Source organism: Nomascus leucogenys, chromosome 17, assembly GCF_006542625.1.
Source record: "Nomascus leucogenys isolate Asia chromosome 17, Asia_NLE_v1, whole genome shotgun sequence".
Lineage (NCBI taxonomy): Eukaryota > Metazoa > Chordata > Mammalia > Primates > Hylobatidae > Nomascus > Nomascus leucogenys.
Genome location: NC_044397.1, coordinates 61,557,408 through 61,572,832, shown reverse-complemented (window position 1 = coordinate 61,572,832; position 15,425 = coordinate 61,557,408). Strand labels below are relative to the sequence as shown.

General features: G+C 45.2%; 1 protein-coding gene across 1 annotated transcript in view; it reads left to right on the top strand.

The window, feature by feature from the left end:
* Positions 1–10,418, top strand: part of BLVRA (biliverdin reductase A) — a 37,976-nt gene extending 27,558 nt beyond the window's left edge. The window contains exons 6-8 of the mRNA XM_030796805.1: positions 3,544–3,651; positions 6,707–6,878; positions 10,053–10,418. Coding sequence (XP_030652665.1) covers positions 3,544–3,651; positions 6,707–6,878; positions 10,053–10,311 — 539 coding nt within the window. The 3' untranslated portion in view covers positions 10,312–10,418. The remainder of the gene's footprint in view (positions 1–3,543; positions 3,652–6,706; positions 6,879–10,052) is intronic.
* The last annotated feature ends 5,007 nt before the right edge of the window (positions 10,419–15,425 follow it).

Here is a 15,425-nt window from a genome sequence, read left to right as displayed (position 1 = left end):
TATACAGATGGCAAACAATCATATGAAAAGATGCTCAATACCACTAATCCTTATAGAAATGCAAATCAAATTCACAGCCACCGTCAGTAACCACCAGCATCAGTCAGCAGCCATCAACATGGAAGCAAGACCTTCCTCCAGCAAAAAGATGGAGGATCAGATGGTAGCATTTTTTGTTTGTTTGTTTTTGGTTTTTGGTTTTTTAAGATAGTCTTGCCCTGTTACCTAGGCTTGAACGCAGTGGTGCAATCTCGGTTCACTGCAACCTCCACCTCCTGGGTTCAAGTGATTCTTGTGCCTCAGCCACCTGAGTAACTGGGATTATAGGTGCACACCACCACACACAGCTACTTTTTGTATTTTTAGCAGAGATGGGGTTTCGCCATGTTGGCCAGGCTGGTCTCGAACTCCTGGCCTCAAGTGATCCGCCCGCCTGAGCCTCCCAAAGTGCTGGAATTACAGGCATGGGCCACCGTGCTCAGCTCAATAACGTATTTTTAAATTAAGGTACGTACGTTGTTTTCCTAAACATAGTGTTATCACATACTTAACAAACTACAATATAGTATAAACATAACTTGTATATGCACCGGGAAACTAAAATATTCATGTGACTCCCTTTATTGCAATATTCACTTTATTGTGGTGGTCTGGAATGAAACGTGCAGGATCTCTGAGGTATGCATGTAACCACATACAACCATCAAAATCTGGAAATTGGCATTGGTACATTACAACAATCTAATCCTCAAACCTCATTCAAATTTCACCAGTTGTCCCAATAACATTCTTTATGGCAAAATGACTGAGTTCAAAATCATGTATTATCTTTTATTGACATGTCACTTTTAGTGTCCTTCATTCTGGACAGTTCCTCCATCTTTTCTTGACAATTATGAATATTACAGTTAGTTATTGTGTAAAATGTCCCTAAATTTGAATATATCTGATGTTTCTTCATGATTAGATTTGAGGTATGCATCTTTCACAGAAATATTATGGAAGTGGCCAGGCATGGTGGCTCACGCCTGTAATCCTAGCACTTTGGGAGGCCAAGGCGGGCAGATTACTTGAGGTCAGAAGTTCAAAACCAGCCTGGCCTACACTGTGAAACCCCGTCTCTACTAAAAATATCAAAAAAATTAGCCAGGCATGATGTGGGCACCTGTAATTCCAGCTACTCAGGAGGCTGAGGCAGGAGAATTTCTTGAACCCGGGAGGCACAGGTTGCAGTGAGCCGAGATCGCACCACTGTACTCTAGCCTGGGTGACAGAGCGAGACTCCATCTCACAAAAAAAAAAAAAAAAAAAAGGAAACGATGCTGTTTTTCACATTGTGTTCTGTCAGGTAACATCCAATATCAGTTCATCTAATTACTAATTATATCACTTCATTAGGTGGTGTCTGACGGGCTTTTCCATTGAAAGTTACTTTTTTTCCCTTTGTAATCAGTGATTATTTTGTGAGAAGGTAGTTTATAACTAGTTAAATATCCATTCTCATCACACTTTCTGATATTCATTTATTATTTTATATCAGTAGGAACTCATGGCTTTGTTTTTCTATTCAGTGTTGTTGTTACTTTTTATTATTCATATTGATGTCCACATTGTTCCAAATTTGCTCAGTGGGGAACCTCTTCCTGCCAGCTCCCTTGTCATTTTGTTATGTTTCCATTATTCTTTGAATTCTTGCTTTCTGGCACAAAGTGGTTAAGGCTCATCTTGTACTTTCTCTGCCTCAGCCTTGGAATTAGTCAATTCTCCAATGGCTAATAACGTTTTGATGGCAAGATTTGGACACTGGGTGTGCTTATGGCTTTGGGCTATCTCTGCAAGCCCTTTCAGTGAACAGACCTGGGAATATATGGATACGGATGTGTGTGTGTACTGTGGTTACCATGTGTGTTTATCACAATCAGGCATCGAGTGAACCACAGGAAAACAACCAAAGACACAGTTGGAAAATACATAGTTTCTTTAATAACCATGGATGTGGAAACACAGAGACTGTTTCCATAGTGCTGGGGAAAATACAACATGTTCCCCAGAGTTTCATGGTGGGGTGGGGGGCAGTGGGCGAAACTACCTATGAGGAGAAAAGCTTCTACTTATTGCAAAGCGTTTTTTGCCATTTAGTTGTTGCAAAGCCATTTTGTGCCAGAAAGCTTCTATTTATCACAAGAAGTTCCTTTTGCCACATTCACGTCTTAGGGAGTGGGTGGGAAGGACCCCATCCTCCCACACACCTGACATTTCTGGAGACTCCTGCGACAGACATCCTCCTTGCTCCTGAGGGTGCAGGTCAAGCCCAGAGCATTTGGCAGTGTTTGCTGTGAAGCTGGGTTAGACAAAGGCAACTGTCCCAGGAGCATCTCCCACTGACCCAGATTTCTGTCTGTTTCAGTGAAACTGTAGATCATAACCACACTTTGTACTTAATCACAAAATAGTTCTGGTGTTTTAGGAAGCTTCTGGCCTAGAAATGAAAAAATTTTTATAGAGCAAAAAAATTTTTATATAGCAAAAAAATTGTTAACAGCTTTCTTTTATAATCCAAAATTTATTTTATTTTATTTTATTTTTATTTTTTGAGACGGGCTGGAGTGCAGTGGTACCATCTTGGCTCACTGCAACCTCCACCTCCCAGGTTCAAGTGATCTTCCCAGCTCAGCCTCCCAAGTAGCTGGGACCACAGGTGCACGCCACCACACCTAGCTAATTTTTTGTATTTTTTGTAGAGGCCAGGTTTTGCCATGTTGCCCAGGCTGGTCTCAAACTCCTGAGCTTAGGTGATCTACTTGCCTTGGCCTCCCAAAGTGCTGGGATTATAGGCATGAGCCACCATGCCTGGCCACGTTCTTACTCTGTTAGATTTTTATGCTGCACTGCCTCCTCCTGTCTAGAACAGTAGCTAACTGTCTCCTGGCCCACAGACGCATCCCTGATCTCATCTTGCCTTTGGACACAGGTAGATACCATCTTGTTCTCTTAGATTTTCATTTCATTTCTCAGGTTTTCATTTCATTCATTTCTCTTTTTTTCTTTTTCTTTTTGAAATGGAGTCTCACTCTCGCCCAGGCTGGAGTGCAGTGATGCAATCTTGGCCCACTGCAATTTCTGCCTCCCAGGTTCTAGTGATTCTCCTGCCTCAGCCTCCCAAGAAGCTGGGCTTACAGGTGCCCACCACCACACCTGGGTAATTTTTGTATTTTTAGTAGAGGTGGGGTTTCACCATGTTGGCCAGGCTGGTGGAACTCCTGACCTCAGGTGATCTGCCCACCTTGGCCTCCCAAAGTGCTGAGATTACAGGCATGAGCCACCGTGCCTGGCCTTCATTTCATTCATATCTGTTGTAGGCTTAGAAGTAGCAGCCTCTTCAGCTGGGGTGGGTGACAGTGGTAGGGAGGCCATCCTGGCCGTGTGCCCACAGCAGTTATGAGTGCTTCATGTCCTGTGTTAGGGGATGACAGAGTACACTCCGGGATGCATACCTAGGCACAACTGACAACTGTCCTTTTTATTCCGTTTTTGTCATTACAGGAAAAGTCTTGCACGAGGAGCATGTTGAACTCTTGATGGAGGAATTTGCATTCCTGAAAAAAGAAGTGGTGGGGAAAGACCTGCTGAAAGGGTCACTCCTCTTCACAGGTCAGTGCTACATGGGATCACAGGTCACATATGAGGTCCAAAGACCAGCCAGATTCTTTCCTGGCCCTCTAGGACGGGAGCTTGTATTCATTTCTGCTCAAGACTCTCTGACTCAGGGCCAATTTAATTTTCCCAGATGGGAATTCCTTTCCCAGATTTAATTCCTCGGTGGCCCTTGGGTAAAGAGTATATTAGAAATCTCAAGCATATTTATGCTCTGTCCCAATCTATTAACTAGTTGGAGATTATTTTTCAACAGGAAGTTGTACATTAAAACTCTTTTAAAAGGACTGAGAGATAGGTGCTTGGAGAGGAGAACATTTTTATACTTCCTTGCAAAGCAAATATAATATGAAGAGCTCCCTTCCTCCTCTAGCAAGTTACAAGGACATTGGCAACAACCACAGTATTTATTTATTTATTTATTTAGGAGCCAAGGTCTTACTCTGTTGCCCAGGCTGGAGTGCAGTGGTGCAATCATAGCTCACTGTAGCCTCAACCTCCCAGGCTCAAGCAATCCTCCCACCTCAGCCTTCCAAGTAGCTGGAAACACAGGTGTGCAACACAACACCCAGCTAATTTTAAAATTTTTGTAAACGGTGTCTCCCTATGTTGCCCAGCCTCGTCTCAAACTCCTGGGCTCAAGTGATCCACCTGTCTTGGCCTCCAAAGTGCTGGGATTATAGGCATGAGCCACCATGCCCAGCTGACCACAATATCTGATCTGCTGTATATGTAGCTGTTTACTTGATGTTGGTCACTCTTTGAGCAGCTCCATTAGCAATAGGAAATGGGCATGCAGGAAGCTCCTGCTCTTGTGGCCACTTTTGGATGGGCTCCTTCTCTGGCTATATTGTTGGGCACCTGGGCCACCATTCCTGAGGGCTTTCATTACAGAAGGGAGACCCTGACATGGCCTGGCATTTTTGCATGGTAAAGCCACTGATACATAGTAGAACCTCATTTCAAAATCTGTCTTCATCCTTGAAAATGGTAATATAATGAGAGTACAAACCATTAATTTGTACAAGAAACTGTGTTAAGTATGTGATGTGCATTAATCCATATGACAATCCTATAAAGTGGTATTCACTACCCCCATTATACAGATAAACTGAAGCTCAGAGACATGAGTGGCTTCACAGAGGTAATGTAGCGGTCATGAGACAGAGCTGGATTGGAGCTCAGCTCTCTAAGTGGTTGGAACTATCATGGGTGGCTGCTTGGTATTCTGTCCAAAGAACTAGGCTGGGCATAGTGGCTCATGCCTGTAATTCCAGCACTTGGGGAAGGTAGGCAGGTGGATCACCTGAGGTCAGGAGTTCGAGACCCGTCTGGCCAACATGGTGAAACACCGTCTCTGCCAAAAAAAAAAATACAAAAATTAGTCAGGCATGGTGGCACGCACTTGTAATCTCAGCTACTTGAAAGGCTGAGGCAAGAAAATTGCTTTAACCCAGGAGGCTGAGGTTGTAGTGAGCCGAGATCGTGCCACTGCACAGCCTAGGTGACAATGAGACTCTGTCTCAAAAACAAACAAACAAACAAAAAGAACTAGAGCAGACAGTAACCAGCCCTGGGGAAGTCTTTTTGTTTTGTAAGTTTGATACTTAGGCCCCAGTGATTTCAAACCATATTGTCTATGAAAATTCTAATTTTCGTTTGGTTTTATATATTACTTACTACTTTTTAAGAATATACTCATTGTTATTAGTCATTGTTTTAAGTGAATATCAAGGTCATAAGAAATGTTTTGATTATAATGTAACAGATATGAAGTCTTTTAAACAGGTTATGTTTAAGATTTTGGCTGGAGGCAGACGGGAGCAGTATCTTGACCAAATGGATTTCTCACACCAATACTCTTTTTTATATTTATATATATATTTTTGAGATAGGATGTCACTCTGTCACCCAGGCTGGAATGCAGTGGTATAATTATGGCTCACTGTGGCCTCGAACTCCTCAGGCCCAGAGGATCCTCCCACCTTAGCCTCCTGAGTAGCTGGGGCTGCAGGTGTGCACCACCACACCCGCCTAATTTTGTGTGTTTTTTTTTTTGTAGAGACAGAGTCTTGCTATGTTGCCTAGGCTGGTCTTGAACTCCTTGGCACAAGCAATCTGCCAGCCTTGGCCTCCCGAAGTGCTGGTATTATAGGCATGAACTACTGTATGCGGCCTTTTTAGGCTTACTGCAACCTCCGCCTCCAGGGCTCAAGCGATTCTCCTGCCTCAGCCTCCCAAGTATGGGATTACAGGCGCCCACCAGTATGCCTAGGTAATTTTTGTATTTTTTTTTAGTAGAGACGGGGTTTTGCCATGTTGGCCAGGCTAGTCTCGAACTCAAGTGATCCACCCACCTTGGCCTCCCAAAGTGCTGGGACTACAGGCGTGAGCCACTGCGCCTGGCCCCAATACTCTCTTGAGTGTACTTTTTTGTTCACAAGATTAGGAAGACTAAGAAAACATTTAACATTGTATCAATTTTCTTGACATTGAAATAGCTCAAAAGTATTACCATTTTCTCCATAGCTATTATAATACCTTCACACCTTATTGCTACTTACACATCGGGTAGTTATAAGAATACAGGCTTGCAGGGCTAAAATACTTTGATTCTTCTACTTTTACCAGACTACTTTAAATCACTAAAGAGGATATATATATATGTATATGTAGGTATGTGTTGTGTGTGTGTCTGTGTATGTATGTGTATCTACATATGTGTACATAGATGTATATATTAGAAGCCTGAAACTTTTTTATTATCCTGTTTGGCTGGATTGACTGCTGTTTCCAGTAGAATGTTTTACTAAAACTGAATTTAATAAACAGGAAAAGACAGAGATGCTTTTATGATAGAGTTGAAATTGAGCCACCTGAGTTTTCATCAGTATCATTAATCATCTTGCCCGCCTACCACATAAGGCAAGGTCCCATTGTACTGATCACTCGGCCACATCTTTTCACACCCCCGCCACCCCTGCCCCCGGGTCCTGCTCTCCACCTGGCATTCCTGCTTCCCAGTTCCCACAGCATTTGTGATTTCCCACAGCTGGCCCGTTGGAAGAAGAGCGGTTTGGCTTCCCTGCATTCAGCGGCATCTCTCGCCTGACCTGGCTGGTCTCCCTCTTTGGGGAGCTTTCTCTTGTGTCTGCCACTTTGGAAGAGCGAAAGGAAGATCAGTATATGAAAATGACAGTGTGTCTGGAGACAGAGAAGAAAAGGTAAGTCATGAGAAGCCATGAGGAGGAGGAAATTTAAGAACATCCTAGTACATTCACAGGTATGATCCAAAGAGAGCCCCGAGGGGCTAGACCCTCACTCCCAGCTCCAGAAGGGCTGTCTGCTTCTGCAGATGGAGTGCTGAGATTGCGCTTGTGTTGCCTCATCTCATCCTCTCAGCAGCCCTGTGAGGTAAAGAAGACAAACATAATCCCATCTGCCAGTCAGCAGACAGAGGCTTACAGAATGCCAGCAGGTTGCCTAAGTCTTGCAAGTCATTCATAGCAGATTAGTAGTGAAAATTACGTTACCTTGGCTGGGCGTGGTGGCTCAGGCCTGTAATCCCAGCACTTGGGGAGGCCAAGGGTGGTGGATCACCTGAGGTCAGGAGTTTGAGACCAGCCTGGCCAACATGGTGAAACCCCGTCTCTACTAAAAATACAAAAATTATCTTGTGTGGTGGTGCATACCTGTAGTCCCAGCTACTTGGCAGGCTGAGGCAGAAGAATTGCTTGAACCTGGGAGGCAGAGGTTGCAGTGAGCTGAGATCAGGCCACTGCATTTCAGCCTGGGCAACAGAGGAAGACTCCTTGAAAAAAAAAAAGAAAGAAAGAAAAGAAAAAGAAATTATGTTAACTCTGTGACCTGATTTTTTTCCAGTGTTTTCTTATGGAAGTTTTCAGGCATACTGTGAAGTTGAAAGAATTTTTCAGTAAACACCCATCCACCTGCTCCATAGACTCTGCCATTAACACTGTACATGTTCCCCTCAGGGCCACACATTCACCCCTCAGTGCAGCCAGAGTGTGAGGGTCTGCGTTTCAGCTTCAGCATCCTGTCACCCTGTCACACTGTTCCCAAAGCATTCTGACTTATTTCTCATACCAAGTCTTTTTTAACAAAAGCACATTCATAATTTTTCTCCCAAAGCACCTGGGCTCTGTAAATTATTTAGAACAGTAAGGGTTTTAGAGTGTTTCTAGATGGCTTTGCAGAGAGGTGGGTCTCCTGGTAGTAAAAGAAGCAGACATTGGGTATTTTAAAAAGAAAAAAGAATTTGAGTTCCTGAATGAAGCCTGATCTAGTCCATTTTGAGGAGTTTCTTCTTCGCTAGGAAAAGGCAGAGAGGCCTGGCAGATGAAGACAAAGCACATGGAACTTGGCAGTGCTGCCTATGGAGTGACCAACAGTGGTGGCCCAGGCCCTGGTGTGGCCATGTGAGTGTTAGGATTGCAGCCGTGGTCAGACCTATACAGAGACAGTTGTAGTACCCTGTAATTAGAGGTAAAGATACTGTAGGGTGCTGTAGGAGCACAGGGAAGGGGAACCTGGACTAGGTCAGCTCATGGTTCTGATGGGAGGCGGTGCCTTGCTTGCTCTTGAAGTTGAGTAGAAGTCAATGAGGAAGCAAGATGTTGGGGAGGCAGAGGCTGACTCTTTCTCTCTCTCTTTTTGTTTTGTTTTTTTTAATGAGACAAAGTCTCACTCTGTCACCCAGGCTGGAGTGCGGTGGCCTGATCTCAGCTCATTGCAACCTCCATCTCCCGGATTCAAGCGATTCTCCTGCCTCAGCCTCCCGAGTAGCTGGGATTATAGGCACCTGCCACCACGCCCAGCTCATTTTTGTATTGTTAGTAGAGATGAGATTTCACCATGTTGGCCAGGATGGTCTCGAACTCCTGACCTCAAGTGATCTGCTCGCCTTGGCCTCTCAGAATGCTGGGATTACACGCATGAGCCACTGCACCCAGCCCTGACTCTCATTTTTGCACAGGAGAGGCAAGCATCAGATGAGGGGTTGGGACAGAGAGCAGTTAATATAATATAATAATAACTTTTTAAAATCATAGTACTTTCCGTGTCCCAAATTGCATTTAAAAAATTTTTTTATCTATTTATTTATTTAGTTATTTATTTTGAGACCAGGTTATGAGACTGGCTGATTTTCGTATTTTTGGGTAAGATGGGTTTTTGCCATATTGTCTAGGCTGGTCTCAAACTCCTGGGCTCAAGCGATCCACCCACATCAGCCTCCACACCTGGCCACAAACTGCATTTTTATCTCACAATGTCACAGCAAGATAGGTAAAGCTGTATACTTACTACCATTACTTATTTTTACTAGTGAGGAAATTGAGGTACCTGAAAGATCTTGACATTCTGCATTCCCTCAAATCCCAAGATTCCATATTATTTAAAAGTACATGAGAGGCCGGGCACAGTGGCTCACGCCTGTAATCCCAGCACTTTGGGAGGCTAAGGCAGTTGGATCACCTGAAGTCAAGAGTTCAAGACCAGCTTGGCCAACATGGTGAACCCTCATCTCTACTAAAAATACAAAAATTAGCCAGGCGTGGTGGCAGGTGCCTGTAATCCCAGGTACTGGGGAGCCTGAGGCAGGAGAATTGTTTGAACCTGGAGGCAGAGGTTGCAGTGAGCTGAGATTGCACCACTGCACTCCGGCCTGGGCAACAAGAGCAAACATCTCAAAAAAAAAAAAAAAAAAAAAAAGACGAAAAATTTTCTTAGGTAGGCTATGTAGAATACCTCAAGTTTATTTTTATTCAGTGTCAAAATAAAAGTTAATCTTTGTTGCCATCTCCCAGAACATTTGCTAGACTGTACTATGAGCTTTTAAAACTAGTCATGAGAGGCCAGGTGCGGTGGCTCAAGCCTGTAATCCCAGCAGATTGGGAGGCCAAGGCAGGTGGGTCTCCTGAGGTCAGGAATTCAAGACTAGCCTGGCTGACATGGCAAAACCCCATTTCTACTAAAAATATTTTTTTAAAAAGTAGCCAGGCATGGTGGCAGACACCTGTAATCCCAGGTACTTGGGAGGCTGAGGCAGGAAAATTGCTTGAACCCAGAAGGCGGAGGTTGCAGTGGGTCAAGACTGCACCACTGCACTCCAGCCTGGGTGACAGAGCAAGGCTCCATCCCAGGAAAAAAAAAAAAAAAAGTCACTGAATGAATTCCCCTGCCTGATGGCAAAATTAAATTAAAGACTGTTTGGCTGTGAGGTTGACACAGTCACCCGCAGCCTCTGGGAGGCTGGTGGCTGCAAGGAGGATGGGTGCCTGACAAGGACCTGTTACCAGGCGGTCTGGTGCCAGCAAGCACCCACTTGTGCTCTTGTGTAATCTCTAACATGATTCTTTTGTCTTTTGTCTTTGCAGTCCACTGTCATGGATTGAAGAAAAAGGACCTGGTCTAAAACGAAACAGATATTTAAGCTTCCATTTCAAGTCTGGGTCCCTGGAGAATGTGCCAAATGTAGGAGTAAATAAGAACATATTTCTGAAAGATCAAAATATATTTGTCCAGAAACTCTTGGGCCAGTTCTCTGAGAAGGAACTGGCTGCTGAAAAGAAACGCATCCTGCACTGCCTGGGGCTTGCAGAAGAAATCCAGAAATATTGCTGTTCAAGAAAGTAAGAGGAGGAGGTGATGTAGCACTTCCAAGATGGCAGCAGCGTTTGATTCTTCTCAAGAGTTGACCATTATCTCTATTCTTACAATTAAACATGTTGGGGAAACAAGAATCTTATCGTTATGAGCTATGTTGGGATATTTGGGGTTAGGGGCTATGCAGTGGGGACAAGGCGAGAATGAGCGTTGGTTGAGCTGAACTAAATGCTTTGTATGTCTGATTTCACTTACTCCTACTAACACCCCTATGAGATGAGTACTAGCAGGCCTCCTTTTTTTTTTGAGACGGAGTCTCACTCTGTCATCCAGGATGGAGTATAGTGGCACCCTCTTGGTTCACTGCAGCTTCCACCTCCTGGGTTCAATCAATTCTCCTGCCTCAGTCTCCCAAGGAGCTGAGGATTACAGGCGCTTGCCTAATCCTGGCTAATTTTTGTAGTTTTAGTAGAGATGAGGTTTCACCACATTGGCCAGGCTGGTCTCGCTCAAACTCCCAACCTCAGGTAATCCACCTGCCTCGGCCTCCCAAAGTGCTGGGATTACAGGCATGAGCCACCATGCCTGGCACCAGGTCTCTTTTCATTGTATACTAGAAAATGTTGTTTGAACAGAACCCTCTGAGATGATGGAGTCACCGCCCTTCTGCTCTCGTGTTCTCAGCTGCCCTCTCTACCCTGCGGGTTGCTGCTGCTGCTGGAGCCCACGCAGGTCATAGTGCCACTGTGGCATTTCCTAAACACTCCTGCCTCTGAAGGTGGCACCCCACGCCCCAGTCACAATTCTTTCAGAGTGTCACAGAAGGAAAGAATCCACATGTATTCCTCAGCAGTCTGTCCCTCTGTCCAATTTGAAGAAAAAAAAGCCCTTAATCCCACTATATTAATGCTCCTAAGTGTTGGGGGGGTCCTCCAGGAAGGCCTTGTGTCTCCAGGCAAGAGTGACCACAGCGGTGCCCTTTTCCCCTCAGCCCCTCTCCCTGTGGCAGCAGTGACCTGCCTGTCTGGTGAAGCTGGAAAAGGGACTAAACACATGACACCCAGCCACCTTCTCCCTCTGAACCAACATCCTTAGGATGCACCCGAGCTTGTCCACGTGGCAGGTGACTAAGGCAGACTCTTCCTTTGTAAGTAGGTGACCTGCAGCTGTGATGAAGAATTGAGTTACCCTAAGACAGGGCAGTTACCCTAAGACAGAGCCTAAGACAGAGTTACCCTAAGACAGAGCCTAAGAGTTATCCTAAGAGTTTAAGAGCCTAAGACAGAGTTACCCTAAGAGCCTAAGATAGAGTTACCCTAAGGTGGAGCCTAAGAGTTACCCTAAGACAGAGTTACCCTACAGGGAGCCAAAGGCCCGTGGGATGTGACCAACTCAGCATTCCGCTGGAGGCTGTATGATCAAACAGCAAACTGTTTATCATGAATGTAGGATGTGAGCAAACTCACACTGCCTTGCCACCAAAAGGTTTGCTGAGGGACATCACGCCCTGGCGCCGGGCTCCTGGAAGTTATCTATTGAGAAATCCAGCGCCTATTGTTCAAAGGATGCAGTCTCACAAGCCTGCTGTGAACCAAACAGCTGACCGACAATTACCTGACAACCATCCTCCCACTTTCTTGCTGTCTCTTTCGCCTAATAAATACAGAGGGCTGTGTAAAGCTCACGGCCCTTGTCCACTAGAGGTAAGATGCCCCTTGACCCCCTTCTTCCAAATATACTCTTTTGTCTCTTGTCTTTTATTCCCACATTCGCCCCCCTTTGTTCAGTCCCCTGAGGTCCATGCAGGTTACAAGTGGCACCCCAAACAGCAACAGGATCGGGTGCTCTGCATAGTGGCGTCCGAACACAGGACTTTGAGGACATGAATGAAGAAAGTCTGCTGGAGCAGAGGAACTGAAATTGACAAGGCGAATGGGGACCCCGAAACGAGTCTGCCAGCAGCCGATATAAGGTCAGTGCCCTAAAGAGGTACTGATCAGTGCCATAAAGAGGTACTGGGAGCAGTGCTTTAAAGAAGTACTAGGAACAGGAAGTTTTCTGAACTTCCTGTAACAAGGGGAAGAATTTGTCTATTGAAGAAAAACGTTATGTGTGGTTGCTTAAAGTTCTGTTGAGACAGTCTGGAGCTCAGGTTAATTCACAGACACTGACCTCCTGCAGAAGCCACAAAAGGTTATTACACATAACCCATGGTTCCCACAGGCAGGCACTCTTGATGTGGAAAATTGAGACAAAGCAGGAGAAGGATTAAAACAGGCTCATCACAAAGGTCTTAGCTGATTCTTAGTTGATTCTTCTGTTTTCTCCACTTGGAGTTTAGCTTGTACTGTACTTCTACCATTATCTCATTATTCTGTGGGACAGCAGGCTGAATCTAAAAATCTGAAAGAATCTGTTGTTCCACCCACAGCTCCAATTGAAAATAAAAAACAGGGAGGATAAAAATTGGCCTATACCGCCTCCTCCAATTGCAGAAACATCTGTACCACCTCCTTCGGTAGCACAAACAGAAACCCCAATACAAAGAATTTTACGCTCTGCTGTCATAGCTGGAGAGCCCTTAGGACCTTGCGCTGTTCCTGTTTCCGTAAGGCCTGATCCCAATAATCCACAGCAGTTTATTCATGAACACACCCCACTAGAATTTCAGTTGTTGAAGGAATTAAAAACTAGTGTGGTCAATAATGGAGTACAAAGCCCATAGTTCCCAGAGGAAAGAACACTAGATGTAGAACTCTGGGAACAAGTGGGGAGAAACCTTAAACAACATCAGGTGCAAAGGCATTAGGTCCCAGTAAAATCTTTAATGTTATGGGCTTTAATTAGAGCAGCCCTGGCTCAGTTACACACAGAAGAGCCTAAAAAGAGGAAAGAGGAGAAAATGTCACCTGCCTTATCACCTCCTCTTCCTTCAGCCCCAATAACACCAGGTCAAAATAACAGGAAACGGAGGTCTTAGCTAAGTCTCCTCCTCCAATAGATAGGAAAAAGGACAGAGGATATGCTACAGCCATCAGTGTTAGATATGAGTTCTAAATTTCTCTTCAAAAAATCAATATGTCAGTATGTTCAATTCTTTGCTTTCTACTTGTAAACTTAACTTCCTCATAAAGCAACCTTTTTCGATTACCTGCTCCACCCTGACTCATTCCGATTTCCTGCTCTGCCATAACCATTTTTCCCGCCAAACCACTCACCCTGTCACTCTCTTTAAATTAGCCAATCGGAGTTAGTTTGGCCTGTGCGGTCTAACCCTAGCCAATAGGGGAATGACACAGCAGCAGGGGCCATGTGCATCAGGGATAAGAACCCTTTCCCCTCCCTTATCCAGGTGTGCACTCACCATTGCTCCATCTGTAAGGGCGCACCCTTCTATAGAAGTACATTGACTTGCTGAGAATTAAAAAGAAAATTTTATATTCGAGTGCTATTTCTTTTGCGGCACCGAAACCCTTACTTAAAACAACTTGGGGGCTCGCCTGTGATTACATTCCCCTCCAGGGACAGTCTCAAGTCCTCTCTCATGAGGAGATGCGCCCCACCCCCTTGTGGCAGCCTCAGGGGTGAGAAATTAGGACCCACCCAGTGCAAGGAATAACCCGAGCTCTCAGCAAAGCAGAAAGAAACTGGCCAGCAACCTAGCTTAAAGGATCCTCCATAACCGCCATGCAAGTCTGTGCACGGACGGAGGAGAAGACACCACGAGAGCCGGTAAAGTATTTCCTTGGTGGTCGGGACCAAGGTAAGAAAGCCGCGGGGGGGCAATGAAGTACTCCTTGGTCGGGGTAGCATAGAGGTTAAAAAGAGGCAAGACATCACACAAACCTCCAGTAGTAGAAAAGGCAAGAAATTTCCAGTGGGGAAATTGAGCCTCACCCCAAAAGGCAAGAAATTTCCAGTGGGGGAAATTGAGCCTCAGCCCAAAAGGCAAGAAATTTCCAGTGGGGAAATTGAGCCTCACCCAAAAAGGCAAGAAATTTCCAGTAAGGGAAATTGAACCTTGAACCTTAACCCGAAACCATCAAGATGGGAAATACCCCAAGCAAGACAGGGAGCAAGAGAAATAAAGACGGTAACAAAGATATCCCCCTGGATAGCCCCCTAGGTCTCATGTTAAAATAATGGAAGGATAATGAAAGGACTAAACATAGGAAAAAGCAACAAATGATAAAATGTTGCTGTTTTATTTGGACTCAGGGAGCCATCCTCAAATCCTTGATCTGGCCAAAGTTTATGTCGAATGAGGACGTAATGTGTCAGCTTCTAATCCGATATGTTAATGATAAAGGTCCAGTGTCTCAAGAAGAATTAGGCTATGCCCTTTGCTAGAGGCAAGGACCTGCTCTCCTTTTTCCCTTAAAAACAGATAGGGAAGAACCCAATCTGGCACTTCAACCTGAAAAGTCAGAGGAGCCAGTTCTCCAGCACATGGGATCCGCTAGACTATCTTTCCCCGTTCAGTGTCCCCAGTCTTTCCCCTCAGACAGCCACGGCTGCCTCAGATCCTGTTCCAAATCCCGCCCCCCACTCTCATTATCCCTCATCCTTACAACCCTGACTCTTGGGAATTACCGTCCCACCCGCCTGTTCCCTCCCAACCTAAATACCCCTCTCTAAAAGGACTCCAGCGTGAGGTAGAACAGTGTAAAAAAGGATATTAGGAATTTCCCATTTCCCTCCGTATCTAAGGGTTCATCCCTGACCCTCTTCCCTTTGAAAGAGGTACCACAAGGAGGGGTGTGTGTGTGTGGGGAGGGCGCATTGGCTTTGTAAATGCTCCCTTAACCAGTTCAGAAGTCCAGAATTTTTAAAAGAAGCTTAAACTGCTACTAGATGACCCTTACAGAGTGGCAGACCTTATTGACCAATTCTTAGAACCTCAGTTGTACACTTGGGTCGAGTTAACGTCCAACTTGGGCATCCTCTTTTCAGGGGAAGAAAGAGTAGCTCTGCTCCTGCTGGTCCCTCCCCTAGGGGAAGGGGAAGGAGAGGAGAGAACAGCAGTGTAAGTGGCTGGCAGAGGCAGGGAAAGAACAGCGGAGAGGAAAGGGGGGGTGGGTGGAGAGAGAGGGGAAGGAGAGGCAGAGAGGGGAAAGAGAGGCAGAGAGAGAGGAAGAGACAGA